Below are 15,069 nucleotides of genomic sequence, written 5' to 3' on the forward strand. Positions count from 1 at the left end.
AACGCGTACTTGTGAATTTGAACTACGTGATCATATAAACGAAGTAACATGTTAAATGTAGTTATGTGTTGAAGTGATAATGTTCAAGGGCAGGAAAATTTCAGCACGGAAACTCCTCGAATGATCGGCATTGTAACGTGTACAATGCCTGACTTAAGATAGTTTATTTTTATAATGATAAATATAAAGATGTGTTTGTTTGTTTTTTTTTTCAAAAAAGATATTTTTAAATGATATATCTCCTTAAACAGAAAATGTAACTCATCCTCTGTATTGAAAATGCATACTTGATTTTAACTTAACCAATACGTTCCTTAATCTGTATGCGCACTGATTACGTGCGGTGGGTCACATGTTTATTAACCTTCAGAGGAAACTAAGGTCTAGTTATTTTCAAATGGCTGGGTAAGATGAGTGCAAGGTTTACAAAGAGTAATATTAATGTCATTTTTTTTTGTGAGCAACCACGCGTGCCGATAGATATCCATCCGTCCAGTTTTTTAAAATATTTATAACATTATAAATTGCACCCAATCTTTTCATGACATAGTTGTTATAAAGCTCATTGTTCAATGATATATTTCAAAGGATACCATTCAGTAATTTAAAACAACACTCAAATGTTACGTGATATTAAACTTTTGTAACTGTATGTTGTTATTCTTTGTTTGGGTTGATGCACATTGTATTGTATTATTTTGTATTGTATTATATTGTATTGTATTATATTGGGTTGTATTGAATTGTTTTGTATTGTATTGTATTGAATTGTTTTGTATTGTATTGTATTATATTGTATTGTATTATATTGGGTTGTATTGAATTGTATTGGGTTGTATTGAATTGTATTGTATTGTATTTTATTATTTTGTATTGTATTGTGCTGTATTGTATTGTAATGCATTGTATTGTATTGTATAATGTTTGATGATATTACATATGATAAACAATGATGTAATAATTACATCTCATTGTTGCGTTTTGAAATCCTACACTATTTTCATAGAACGTTTACGTTCAATGCGACAATAGTGTTTTGCCGAAACAAAATAAAAGTGTTGTTTGTATTCGGGTAACAGAAATCAACATCAGATTTTCGTTCCATCATAATTTGCATGTTAGAAAGATATCTTTCTTCAAAAATCATTTTATATTCAGTAGCTTCCTGATAAATCTAAATAAGTTAAAAAAGGCAAGTCCACTTAATAAAACGTAGCCAAATATGTTGTAAAATATTGATCATCACTTAGTTTAACATTTTTTACCTACCAGATGACAAATGTTTATTTAAATAAATCACGTTTTAAAGATGTCCGGACATGTATGTGCCAAAACAACCATAGACATTTAATCTACCATATCATTGTTTTTTCTTTATCTTACTACACATACATTTACGTGTGTGATGTCAGAAATTGGATAGTACTTAACATCATTGTAAATTTAAATGTGTCTTGTCATCAATCATGGTGCATCAACGTTTTTGCATTTCCATTTTTTTTGTTATTCACAATGAACTTGCATGATAATGGTAATGTTGTAAAACGTATACACATATTAGGAATTAGGAATCAATATTTGTTAAATCGGTATGAATCTGGTGAGGATCTGAATAGACTTTATGCCCTATTAGCCACAAATGACTTTAACACAATACGGAAATTAGCAATGTACATACTTCATCTTATGAATTGTATCTAGGAATAAGGATTATTTTTATTTTGTACACGTTGTCATCTCATGAATAAATGTTCTATAATACACCTATCATTACGTATGATGTTGACTATTTTGAAATGTATTTTTGGCCAGAGGCCATTATTTACAAAATAAATTCTTGACTTGAATTGACCTGACTTGAGTTGTTTTGATAAATATAGGTGAACATTTTTTTATGGAGAAAAAATATGAATAGTAGCTTTTTACATTTAATGATACAGAATTGCGCGTTGCATTATAATTGGCAATAGAAAACATACCAACTTAGCTATCTTTACAAAAGATCCAACCAAGTCATCAAGTACGGATTGAGATATTTTCGCTATTATATATGCACTCTTAGAAAACAACTAACATAGATACCACACTTGACAGATTTACTGCTTGTTTTTTGACAATGTGAATCAATTTTCATGCACCGATAGAGACTACTTTCCATAATAATGAATTAACCGCATTTTAAGTTTTTGATATTGTCAAAAATAATTTGATAATTATCATGCAACCACATTTATACTTTCACCATGAACAATATTTTGGGCTGTAATTAGATTTTCGGAAAGCTGCAATGTAATTGATTGGAATTTTACTTAATTTTTATAGGGAAGTAACCGATTTAAAGATTTGTTCAGGTATTAGCCATGTAAAAAACTTGGTTAACATTCGGTTACATCGACATATGACTCCACTCTACGTAACAGATCGTTACAAACACAGGACACGTTCAGTGTGTACCGAAAATTGTTAATTTTTAGTAATGGAAACTATGTCCCCCTTATTCATAGGTCAATAAAGGATTTTCTACATCGTTGTACAGTTTAACACCGCTTTTCCGAATACCGTTTATCCGAAATTATCGCTATTTCGAAATCATGTTTCAGTCCCGATTTTACTCCTTCTTTGATTAAGATATTTAATCCGAAATCGCTAATCCGAAATAATCGCTATTCCGAAGTAAAAATTACGGTCCCGAATTGGTATTTCACACTTTTTTATCAATTCTTATTTCAAACTCGATCACGTCATAGATTTGCACACAATACTTGAGGTAAAATAGGGTGAGATTGATTTTGACTTCATACATTTGGGCATCGGCTTGAGGTGACAATGGAGCACAATCAGCGCTTGATAAAGAATGGCATTGAGCACGCGTATGATTTTTGATGTCAGAAAAAAGAGTGATTCATTTGGAGATTTAGTGTGTATATAATTCCTGGTTAACGCAACCTGAATATCATTCGAAAATAATCGAATCATCAAATTCGATTGCCGTATTGCTCCATCGACCCACTACCGAACAATCCGTGTTATGTTCCGAATGTATACATGCGATATCATTTTGTTTTAAATGTTTAATATTGTTTTAATAAAGAAGTATAATTACGAATTAATTGTCAGTTATTAAACAATAAATCAACAAATGTTAGTATACGATGAACCCTCAAACCGAATGTATCGTATTGGTAACGTGTTACTGACACTGCAATCTTCACGACTATGTATTTCATGTTTTCTCTAATTTGCGAACGCTGTCATTTTCTAAAAATTGTTAATCAGAAATATCGATATTCCGAAATATTTTGTTGGGTCCCAACGATTTCGGATTAACAATGTTCAACTGTATTTGGAAACTGGATGACGGTTATCTGATTAATATTTGATCAAAATAAATACATACTAAAACTCGGCGTAAAGAGAACTGAGAAGTGTTCTCAAACAAAGTCCGACAAAGGGATAATAATTTCGAGCAGATCCTGTCAATGATATTCAGAAAGATTGCAAGGACTTAAAAGCCAACATTCAACAATGTGCTGACAAGAAGAAGAACATCAAGACTAACACTTTTTCCGAAACCGACTGTGTAAAATGCATATACAACAAGGACGAAAGACATTTGTTTCCTTTTTCATGAAAACTGTTACAATATTTCCCTTATCATTTAAAAGCTCTATTGATAGACACGACACTTCGCATGAATAATAAACCTTACATATATATAAAAGTAACAGCTAAGTAGAACCATTAACAAAACCTATATGACAGTTATCATGAGATTTGTTTATTATTATTACTTTTATTAGCAAAAGAAAGGTAAAGATTCGACCTCCTTATCAAATGTGTCATATCTTTATCAATTATCTGATGTAACAAATAAGTTAACTTGAACTTATTATGTCAAAACGACAAATAACGGCACTATCGGCGTTCTATGAGCAGTTGACATTGTTGCATCTACCTCTGTTGTCAGTTCTTGGAGCAGTTGATAGTGTTGCATCTACCTCTGTTGTCATTTCTTGGAGCAGTTGACAATATTTAAGCCTTTTGTCATTTATTTAAAAAAATTTAGGATGTTAGTGCAAACGGTGTGTGAGTTTGGTTCGGTGTCTGATGGGCCTAAAACATGCTCTTGTGTCGCAGGCTAATGTAGCCCGGTCCCAATATGAAAAAAATATCTTAATCTCAGTCTCAACTCATTCCGCCGCATAACATAAAGTATCTAAATATTGTTTATATCTTTACTCTTTTTAAAGGGGCATTCTGTCACAGAATATTTGGACAATATTTCAAAGAAAACATATTTTACAGCAAACAATTACTTATGGTACGATTTGTTCTTCAACAATTACACAAATTCCTATTACTCTAATGTAAGATTTCTTTGAAATATTGATCAATATTCTTTTGATATTATGAGTTAAGTATATTTTTAATGTCGGGGTCCGATCTATTTTCTTATTTAGAGTTTGTAGGTCCTTTCGTTTAAATCGATCAACGTAAAACCTTTGCGCACATATGAAATAAGCCAGACACGAATTGGCCGATTTGTTTGTCAGCTGCTAATTAAACGATGGTCAAGTAAATATATGGAAGTTTTTCATGGTCATAATCTATGTATTGTTGAAAGTTGAAATCATCAACGACGTTTGAAGTCCGCCTACAAATTACAAACAGTTTGCGCACGAAATAATTAATCAGACACGCATTGGTTGAAATGTTTGTCAGCTGCTAATTGAGGGATGGTCGAGAAAATATATTGAAGTTTCTTCATGGTCATCTTAAATTTATTGTTTACATTTGAAGTATTAATGACGTTTGCGTAAAAACAATGATATTGTATAACCGCAGTTTTTACTTTGTTGGCCAGCTGCATACGAAATGTTTGCCAACACATTTTGTTTTCGAGGACATACGCATTATAGTATGTTTTTAATTTCCAAAAAAGCATTGGTCTATTATTCAAATTTGAAAATAAAACGAAGTGGCGCATCAACATGTGATTTCCGATGTGATATTAAATTGAATTTCATAACATATAACCTTTTTCATAAGCGAGTCTATCCTGCAAACATACACATGACAACAACAAATAACTAGGAAATACGAGACAACGAAACGAAAATTGAATATTTACAAATTTAAAAAAAAGCAAATTATCAATCAATATAAACTATCAATTGAACTTTAGCACGGAAGCAATACTGCATTGTAAGAATAAGAAAGGATCACTAATCAATGCAAATAAGACGGATGGGAACATATTAAAAAATGCACACTACTCCTTAAAGAACAAGCCCTTGATTTTGTAACCAGATACTATGCAACTTTCCTTCAATGCAAAGCTTCTGCGTCGATACTTGTATCACAGTAATGAGTGAAATACAGCTAGTCCATAAGACTGCCCTCAACAGAGTGCTTTGCCTGTTAAAACACACTTACTGATGTATTTAAGTGGAACATACCTCAGACAAAGCTATTTCTAACAATACTTGTTGCTACAATGTAGATAGCTAATGTAAAGCATCCGAGAAGCCTAATGCAATAAGGAGTTTTTTTCATTATAACTCCATAAACAAGTACAGCTTTGGCATGTACACTCGGCTCATATATTTCAATCCGCACCGCTAACGTATAATCTTACATGCCATATGATATATTGCTTTCTATATCAGCTTGTTGATACATTTTAAGTTTTAAGAGAAGGATATTTTTAAACGTAAGAATTTACATTGCATAACGTAACGTCACCAATCAAAGACATGTAGGAAGGTTAAAAGATCTTTATCCGATTCAATGAGGTACATATATCTTTTTAAATGTAGGGATATACTTTGCTACGTAAGATTTTGCATGGCATAACGCAACGTGACGAAAGACGTGTACCATTATTAGTCTAGGAAGTTCTCAATGATAGACTTTCCAACATGAGATTTTTCATTGCGTGACGAAAGACATGTTAGAAGCTGGAATATTTCTACAGACTCATGAGAGCTATTAGTGGGTTAGGTGTCCAAGAAAAAGACTGAAAATTCCATAAAAGCTAATTTGGTAATATTGATAAATATTTAATCCTTTTTGATAAAATCAGATACTAGCGAAAGGAAGTAAAATTAATGTTATTATATTGAATTGCATGAATACACTATTTTTGAGGAAATTTAATACTTCTTATGGTTAAAAAACTCTTTCTCATTGCCGTAGGTTATTTGTCCACCATCTGCTATAGGTGCCTGTCTCACTTGACTTGTTCTTTTGTTTAAATCCGGTTCGGACGTTTGTTTTCTTCGTTGCCAAAAATCGCGGCTATAAGGAATTCGTCCCTACGAAAAAGTCTGGAACCGTACTACAAGCATTCAGGATCAGCTTGTTGGTGTTGAAAATGAAGAAGCGCGTTTGAAAGATTAGAGGACGCCTAGAAACCCTCTCCTGATGATAATTTACGCGATGAAATTTGGCAGCAGCGAGCGCGGCTTGAACAGCTTGAACATACATTCATACAATTTATGGTAAAGAAAACAAATGAGAAACAGAAACAGTAAAATGTGCTTTTGGTTATGAACTTCATATAACAAGATTCCATGTAAGAGGTCATGGTTTATATTCGAAACTGAAGAGTTTTAAATTTTTACATGTCGTTTCCTAGCAAGAAACTGTTTCACGCCTTCATAAATATTAATGAAAACGAGATTTTGTCAGTCAATCATCTTACGGTACTAATGATGCGTAAACGGAATTAATTAACGGGTTGGCGATAATGAATAGCTAAAAAGATATGTTTCCGAATATCAGTTATGCCTAAATGCATTTGGAACGAATCTATTGATTAAAATGTAATCCTTTACCCATTTTTGAAAATTTTGATTTGTAACTGAGCAATTTATATGGTGATTTTTAAGACAAAACATAATCTAAGAATTAAAATGATTCCAGCAGCGGTGTGATCTGATAGGTTTAATGAATTGCTGGGATCTTATTTAAGCCGATGATATAATGGCAATAACATTGCTTTCTAGTTTTGAGGATGAAATTTTTACAAACCATAATACAGTGGAATAAAACGTCATTACATATCTAAGCTTTAGTCCTTTGATTTAATTAAAAATTATTATTATTATTGTTATAAGTATTCTTCTTCTTCTTCTTCTTCTTCTTCTTCTTCTTCTTCTTCTTCTTATTATTATTATTATTATTATTATTAGAAACTATGTACTGACAAATATGCAGCAGAGCATATACAAGAATTTAAACAATTGGTTGTTAATTTCCTTGTAGTCGATACAGCAAATAATTCATGGTATGCCTCCTAGATCCTTGGACCCACTCTCGGTTTCTAGACGGACACTACTACAGGGAATTGTGAGAGTCAGCAAGTCGTGATGTCATGACGAGTGATACAGAAACTACAATCCTGGGAAATAAAAATTAATTACGCTCTCAAAAAAACCTGTGTCCTAGTAGTTCAAAGCTGCTTATACTTGCAGCCACGGAATGATTGCATCAACCCTGTTAGCTGGGCGTAGAAGATCAGCAAGGACCAAAACAAATGTGTGATTGACTCATCCTTTAGAAGGCCTTTTTTTAATAGAAGTCTCAATTTTTAAGTGCTCCCGACCTCGTACATATTGTCTGGGAAGGTTGATTTTCCTTTGATTTGTTGCAAATCTCTGATATAGTCAATTTCTACTGATCATGTACATTAAACACTCATACTTATTCAATTTGTATCGATAGCCAGTACTGGAGGAGGGACCATGTGGCCTGGCCGAGCACCCTTTTTTATTTTTACTCACACTGGAGGAACCCAAACTGTTGATTCGAATTCACCTATAATCGGCCGATAATTTCGTTGTCTGGTCGTCAAGTACTTAAAGTAAATAATCATTTGATGTGTTTTTCTTCCTGTGTTTTACCTAATTGCCATCAAGTTGGTGCTACTTCCGATAAGGATTATCGTGTCCTCCTTTGCGCATCTTAATAACTGCTAGGTCAGGAATGAATATTTGCTTATGTATACCGGTTGAGTCCCCCCCTCCTCTTTACAAAACAAATTGTTTCAGCATTTTCACATATTACGCAAAACGCGGAGATATTGTCGTTATATTTTACTTAGCATCTGGGGTGTCGTTTAGCAGGTTTAAAAGAATATTCTATATAAGCTTTAACATTTTTCTACATAGAAAGAAATGTTGCATTCGTATGTACTCTTATAGTAAGTTTGCACAGAAAACTGTTCAGGAATGAATATAAAAATAACAACAACATGTTGTTTCGTCCTTATTTCGACATCATCCATTTCCATCCTTAAGATCGGTAATGAAAGGTTGATTGGCAGAAAGTTTGGTTCAGAGTCGTTCATTAGTCTTAATTTCACCAATACTTTAGTGTAGATGCATGTTTGTTTATCTAATCACTATAGCATCCATATAAAACCCTTTTATAAACCGTAAGGTCTGTTAAACCATTCCAGTGTTAAAACAACCAAAATATTATATGTATGTCTTCTTGCGAAGCTTGTATTCTTATCATATATTTTGAGAAGACGTCTTAATATTGATCAGTTATGAGAAAAAATTACATATTGTTCGAATGTCCGTCTTATAAACATTTTAAATATCTATTTATCTCGATTTGAAATAAGAAACAACTTCTTCAACATAATATTCATTGTAAGAAGCAGATTACCTACTCTTACGTTTATACAAAAGAAAATCCGTAATTGTAAAGTCTTATACAATTGATCAGATGGAATCATGGCGTTATTCTAATAATAAACAATTTCACCATCGCTTTCAGAAGCGATTATAGATTCAAGAAAGATGAGACAGTAGCGACCATAGGGGACAGCTTTAATTAGCTTTTTATTTTCTTCTGAGGACGTAAACAGATTAAGGTTAGAAATGTGCTTGAGAAACACGCAATTGTCATTGGAAATTGGACCCTGGCATGGCTCGGAATAGGTGCTTCATTGGTTTCCTCTTGCTAACTTAGTCGTAAATTCTGCTTCAATTGGATATATCAGCATTGTGTTTGTAATTTCGAAAATTTGTGGTAATATTGGAAAATAGTAGTATATTTTTAATATTGGAATTAAAAAACAACGATGAACAAAACTAATGACTCGGTTGCTACCAATAATTATAGCGTCGTAGACAACATATCATCAGGTGTAGTTTTATATGGACGACATGAATTTCTGCAGACTATGCCTGAACTAGCAGTTCCATGCATTATTGTGCTTGGCTTTGCGTCAATTGTTGGAACGTTGGGTAACCTGTTGATTCTGTTTGTCATTGCTACAAAGAAGAAACTGAGGAATGTGGAGTCCATTTTCATTGTGAATTTGGCTATTTCGGACCTGTATGTTACCGTTGTTGCTGACCCTATGAGTCTTATAGGTAAATATGATTATTTATCTTTAATATTTTCAATAATTACGTTTAAATAATTTATTATTTTAATAATTTCGATTTAAATTACTCGCATTAAGTATTTACGCATTGTGAAAAAAATGTTGTTTTTTTGATACACTAAATATAAATATTTGTTTATGCTTCCCGACCTACTTACAATAATACCCGATAGTAGTGTTTCTACTTGCCTATCCGGCAATCGGAACAACTTGGCCATTTTCAATCGAAACAACAACTTCCAAAGTTATCAGTTAAGATCTTATGAATCTTTATTATTAAGGCATTATACACGCAACTTAGAATCAATTTGAGCTATGTAGTACATATAACACGATACATTATTATATACATTTTACGAACTACTTGTACTAGGGCACCAATTGGTATCCATGATCGCTATATTTATTGTTATTTGAGTACAAAAATAAACAAAATTTCATCTTTTCAGTATTAATTTTATGCCATTCAGATTGTATATAATGTAAGCAATTATAGCAATATAAACCTTTTATCTGAGGTGAATGTAAACACAGCATTTTATATACATCAATTCTTTGGTCTAAAATGAAGATCAAAGCCGAATGTAGCTACGAAGAAAAACCGTCTTGCAACCGAACTGCAAAATGAGGCGCTGTTTAAAAAAGAACAAAGTTGATAGATGAATCCGGGTGGATTTGTGAGGTCCAAACTGTGGCGCAGTTCCTTACAAATCAAAGTTGAATGTTTAACCCGTATGAATTTGTGAACTTTAAATTGTAGGGTTGTTGAAAAAAGACCTAAGTTGAATGTTGAAAGTGTCACATTTTCGTTATTTTGCCATATATGTGAGCGAATTGAACTTTTGCCAATAACGGAGTGGGTGAAATAAGCCTGTTGTTATATGAGATGTTTCTACCCATTTAAGATCATTGAAATTTAAGGATGCAGTTAAAGAAATAAATGGAAAAAATAAATTTCTTTATTTGCTTTTCCTTTTACAGAAACCAAACAATAAAAAGATGTAAAGGGTAAATTCAGAAAACGTGATACTCAAATGAAATAACAAACTACTGTGATTCTCTAATGAAACAAATATATTTGAACTTCGTTGTTGAAGGACATTTAGTGCTCTTTAAATAAAAAGAAACTTCTCCCTTATCCTTTAATCAAAACGATTATCCAGAAAAAAACTATCATTTCCATGTTTGAATTTTTCAATCCAATTCATTAGATAGCAAGCCTCAAATTTAAATCAAGTTGCCCGCTTTTGATACTCATCTTCATTAAGGATTGTCAACAAATTGCCATTCTTTCGTATTCCGAGAAGTATAAAGTACGTTATTGGAGAAATTATATGTTTTACAACCCACTTAGTTCCTCCATTTTCAAACCCTAAATCCCACTTTAAAAGTGTGATGTAGTAAACTAATTATATTAATTTCGAGAATACAGCCATCATCGTACATCAAATGCGAGCAACATTTATAAGTCTTTCTTTTTCCTATCGTTGGGTTTGTGTCTATTTTTCATTTTGTTCAATTATAAATAATAACCTTGGTAATAACGCACAGCTGTCATAAAATACGGCAAACACATCACCTACAATTTCTTTCAGGAAAACTCGAAGGCGAGCAATTCTTTGACCGCTACACGGGACTTTGCCAAGCAGTCGGAAGTATCTGTACCATTTCATGCGTAACTTCGCTAACCACGATTATGATGATGAGCATCAACAGATACTTTTACATATGTTCACACGACCTGTACACTCGTTTATTTTCTCGATGGAACACTTTGTGTGTTTGTCTATCGCTTTATCTCCTTGGAGGAATCCTTGTATTCCTGAATCTAGCGGACGTTGGAGACCATGGATTTGACCAGAAAAGCCTGGAATGTATTTGGGACAGAATGGCTTCATATCCGTATACTGTCGTATATTCGGTAGTTATGGTCTGGATCCCGGCTTTAATTACAATCACCGCCTACGTCCGCATATATATGTTTGTCCGCAGGCGACGAAGAAAAGTGCTAGCAAGTGTGAATAGTGATCGTGCAACATCATCTAACCATAATGTGAAGAGCCTCCATCTTGCAAAGACATTAGGAATCATCTACGCGGTCTTTATAAGCTGTTGGTCGCCATACGCGCTTGTGCTTATACTCGACACCAGAGATACATTTCCACACGAGTTGCACGTATTTTGCACGGTGTTTGCTCATTTGCACCCGTCACTGAACTGGTTGATTTACTATCTTACAAACAAGAAGTTCGAAGAAGCCTATAATGAAACCTTTGCTTGGTTGAAAAATGTCATCAATAGATAAACGTGGAACTTGGATACAAAAAAGATTTTTCACTTTTTAATTAAGTTTATCTGTTTTAGTTTAACTGTTTCAATCTGAATCGCAAAACGCAGAAACAGACCCTGGAGCAAATATGAAAAATGAAAATTACGTCATAGATTTGTGTTAACATTTCTGTTACTTTGCAACAGACTGATTAATTTAAACTTCACTTGATCTTTAAGCCCCTTTTCTGCTGGTCACGGGTTGATGTTTATACAATACAGATGCAATGTATAAAGAGGAATATGTTTGTTCTTGTAATAACGTTTTATGTATTATGTATCTTGTAGTATAAATTTATTTGAATAATAATATGATTGAATCATATTGTAAACAATGAATTTTTATTTCATAATGTATGACTCTCCGATACTCAATTGGGTATCACTACGTATATTTCAAAACATCTATTGTATCACAACTGCCGCCATGTAATAAACATAATTTGTGTATAACCTCATTTGCCATGTATAATGGTATAAGTGCATAAACTGTGTTGCAGTTAAGTTTGAGTGTAGATATAAGCCAATGATTATAGCAAAAACGGTGTAAGTATAATTAAACCATTACAATGTTAATCACCATATTTTTAGGAAATTAATGATGTATTCTACCTATGTGGGCATTTATTTACATTCTGTTACGACCTATCTGGAAATCTCTACTATCATACACATCGGCCTGACACCAAACAGATATCGCAAGCTATATCGGTATTACATCGTATTTCATTGCTGGCTGACATCATGCCCACTCAATTTTGCAAAACGTTCTACCGATATCGGCTCAAATCCTCGTGTCGCCTTTAAGCCACTAAAAAAACGACTGATGAACGCTTTATTCGGCGAGGGCTCTGGTCCTAAATTCACTTTACTTGGTACGAATTACTCGCAGCAATATTTTTTCAACAAAGCGTTTTTCAACGATAACATGCTACTCATTTACCTCTGCATTTACATTAGTGTTATTTGCATAACTTCCTTTTCTTCTTCCGTTTTAGTGTTCACAATAATATACAAATGTTAACTGGTATCATCTGATTAATGCCATATATTGTTATTTAATGCATTAACAGTAGTTATAAAAATAAGATGTGCATTGTATGATCATAACTAACTTAAGTTGGTGCGGATTGGATGATCGAGGAGTTTTGCAATATACTGAATCAAACTTTACAATAACTGTATGTGAAACATATATCACACTGTATGAGCATAGATGATGACAAATAAAAAAGCTCATCATGAATAACTAATTTATGCATACGATCATTGAAGGATTTGGAAATTCAAAGGGCATTCATAAGAACACATGCTATGACTAGACCAACAGTAAACCTTTGTAAAATATACTTGATATGTTATAAACATCGAGGTAAAATGACAATGTACTACAATGACTGTCAAAAATGACAGTATGTATGGGAAAACAAATGACAATTAAATATTTTTTATAAAGGATGAGAAGTCAAAAACATTTATGACTTGCGTCACAAATAAAAATGCTAACAAATTATTTTAATTCAAACTACTCAAATATTAAAAAAAAGTTAAATTAAATATAATGAATTTTCAAAATTGGCTAGTCAGACTAACTTTGAAATGTTGAAGTCAATGTCCCCAATTGGCAACATCGACACTTTTTGGCTCATTGTCATGTTCATTGGAAGGCGATGTAGCTGAATTGTGCCCATGGTATTTTCTTTCTCCCACCATCTCTGTAGCCAAGACAACGGAGTCATTCACGCACCGCATACTCCACCTCACTACTTAGGTTTAGTTTAGGTTTACATCAGGTTTAGTTTTCCTGACAGCTTTTGTAAAGGCTTAACTCATTGTTTAAAACCCGATATGTCAAAGTTTGAAGAAAACAGATCCCAATGTAAAATGGAAAAAAAATCAACGAATTATGTATGAGTCCAAATTGTTGAAAACAAAAAATATAAACAATATGCCAACCAATGTTGGACAGGGGCAAATAATTGCTCACACTTTAGAATGCCGTCTTACCTTTTTCCAATGGAAATTAAATTTTGTTGCCAGAGAAAACTATCTCTCTCCGTACCCCCAGTAAAGAGAACTGACTTGAAACACATGTTTACAGTTTTAATAACAGATTCTTATTCTGTATTTGTACAATTATCACTACTATATGCTACTAATGTTTATCAACAATTGATCTTGTTGTATAAGATTTATGACGATTTTCCATTTTGATAAATAACAAAACTACAAAAACGAAATAAATTTGTCTGTTTGAAGGCAATGTTCAACAGGTTATTTTGTTTATGGATCAGATTTTAGTAAAATACACAAATGCCTCTCATATACTTACAGGAACTGAATATGATTTGAATTTGGAATATGGTAATTATGCCCAAAGTAAACTTATTTTAGTCTATTCGAAACACTTCAGCTTTCTTTCAATTTTTGCAAGCCACAATAATAGGACGGACATACATCAAAGTTGATTGGACGTTTATACAGAAAATACTTTTTTTATTAAAAATCGATATTTCAAGTATTCATTAAAAAATATTATTTGTTTATACCAAAACAATTTTATGAGATAATTACTGTTTACCTACCATAGGACAACAGCTGTAGTCTCCCTTGTACAATAGTACACGGTCAGAAAGACAACATTATGCCGACTTTTCCTTAACATGCTTTCAAAAAAAGGCAATAATTATAACAAAATTCCACATTCCTTAGAGTGAAAAAATCCCTCTGAAATGCAATTATCGTAATTGAATATTTTATTTTCAATACAAATTCCGCCCTTTCTTTTGATGATAGGTAGAAAGTAGGCTTATCCTGTTTAAGAGGATATTAGATACATTATGATGTCCACACACTTCTTGTTCTAGATAGAAAGTGAAAAACTAGATTAACTAAGCGTGTTTTGCATTCTACCAATATTCATAAATTCAAACCATTATTTTAACGAGTATTGCAATTTCTTCCATTTCATAACTTTCATTGGTACTCTTGGTTACTCCTAATACTGTTTGGCATTGATTTTTCAGAGATCTAGATGAGATCTTGGCTTCTCCTTGAGTGTCTAAGTCTCGGGACAGAAGCAACATTTATGAAATATTTAATTCTCATAGCACGTGTCACATATATCCGGTAATGTTTAGCCGAGTGCAACAGATGAGCGCGGTATCTGTCTACTTCAGGGCAATAAACGAGGATTTTTTTCTCGCTGTAAATCAAACGCCAGCAGTAGTATTGTCCCTTTGTTAATGCTCCGATACAAATTCAAATGAAGACAAACAGTCAAATTGTCGTTTCTGTTCTGTTTGTTCATAACGTAAACTTTCAGTGTTGCCTTC

General features: G+C 32.8%; 1 protein-coding gene across 1 annotated transcript; it reads left to right on the forward strand.

Moving 5' to 3' along the window:
- Window positions 1–9,097: 9,097 nt before the first annotated feature.
- LOC128215938 (melatonin receptor type 1B-A-like) lies at window positions 9,098–11,711 on the forward strand. The gene is made up of 2 exons (XM_052922538.1): window positions 9,098–9,392; window positions 11,002–11,711. Exons 1-2 carry the CDS (start codon window positions 9,098–9,100, stop codon window positions 11,709–11,711), a joined length of 1,005 nt encoding a protein of 334 aa, XP_052778498.1.
- The last annotated feature ends 3,358 nt before the right edge of the window (window positions 11,712–15,069 follow it).

This window comes from Mya arenaria, chromosome 14 (assembly GCF_026914265.1).
Source record: "Mya arenaria isolate MELC-2E11 chromosome 14, ASM2691426v1".
Classification (NCBI taxonomy): Eukaryota; Metazoa; Mollusca; class Bivalvia; order Myida; family Myidae; genus Mya; species Mya arenaria.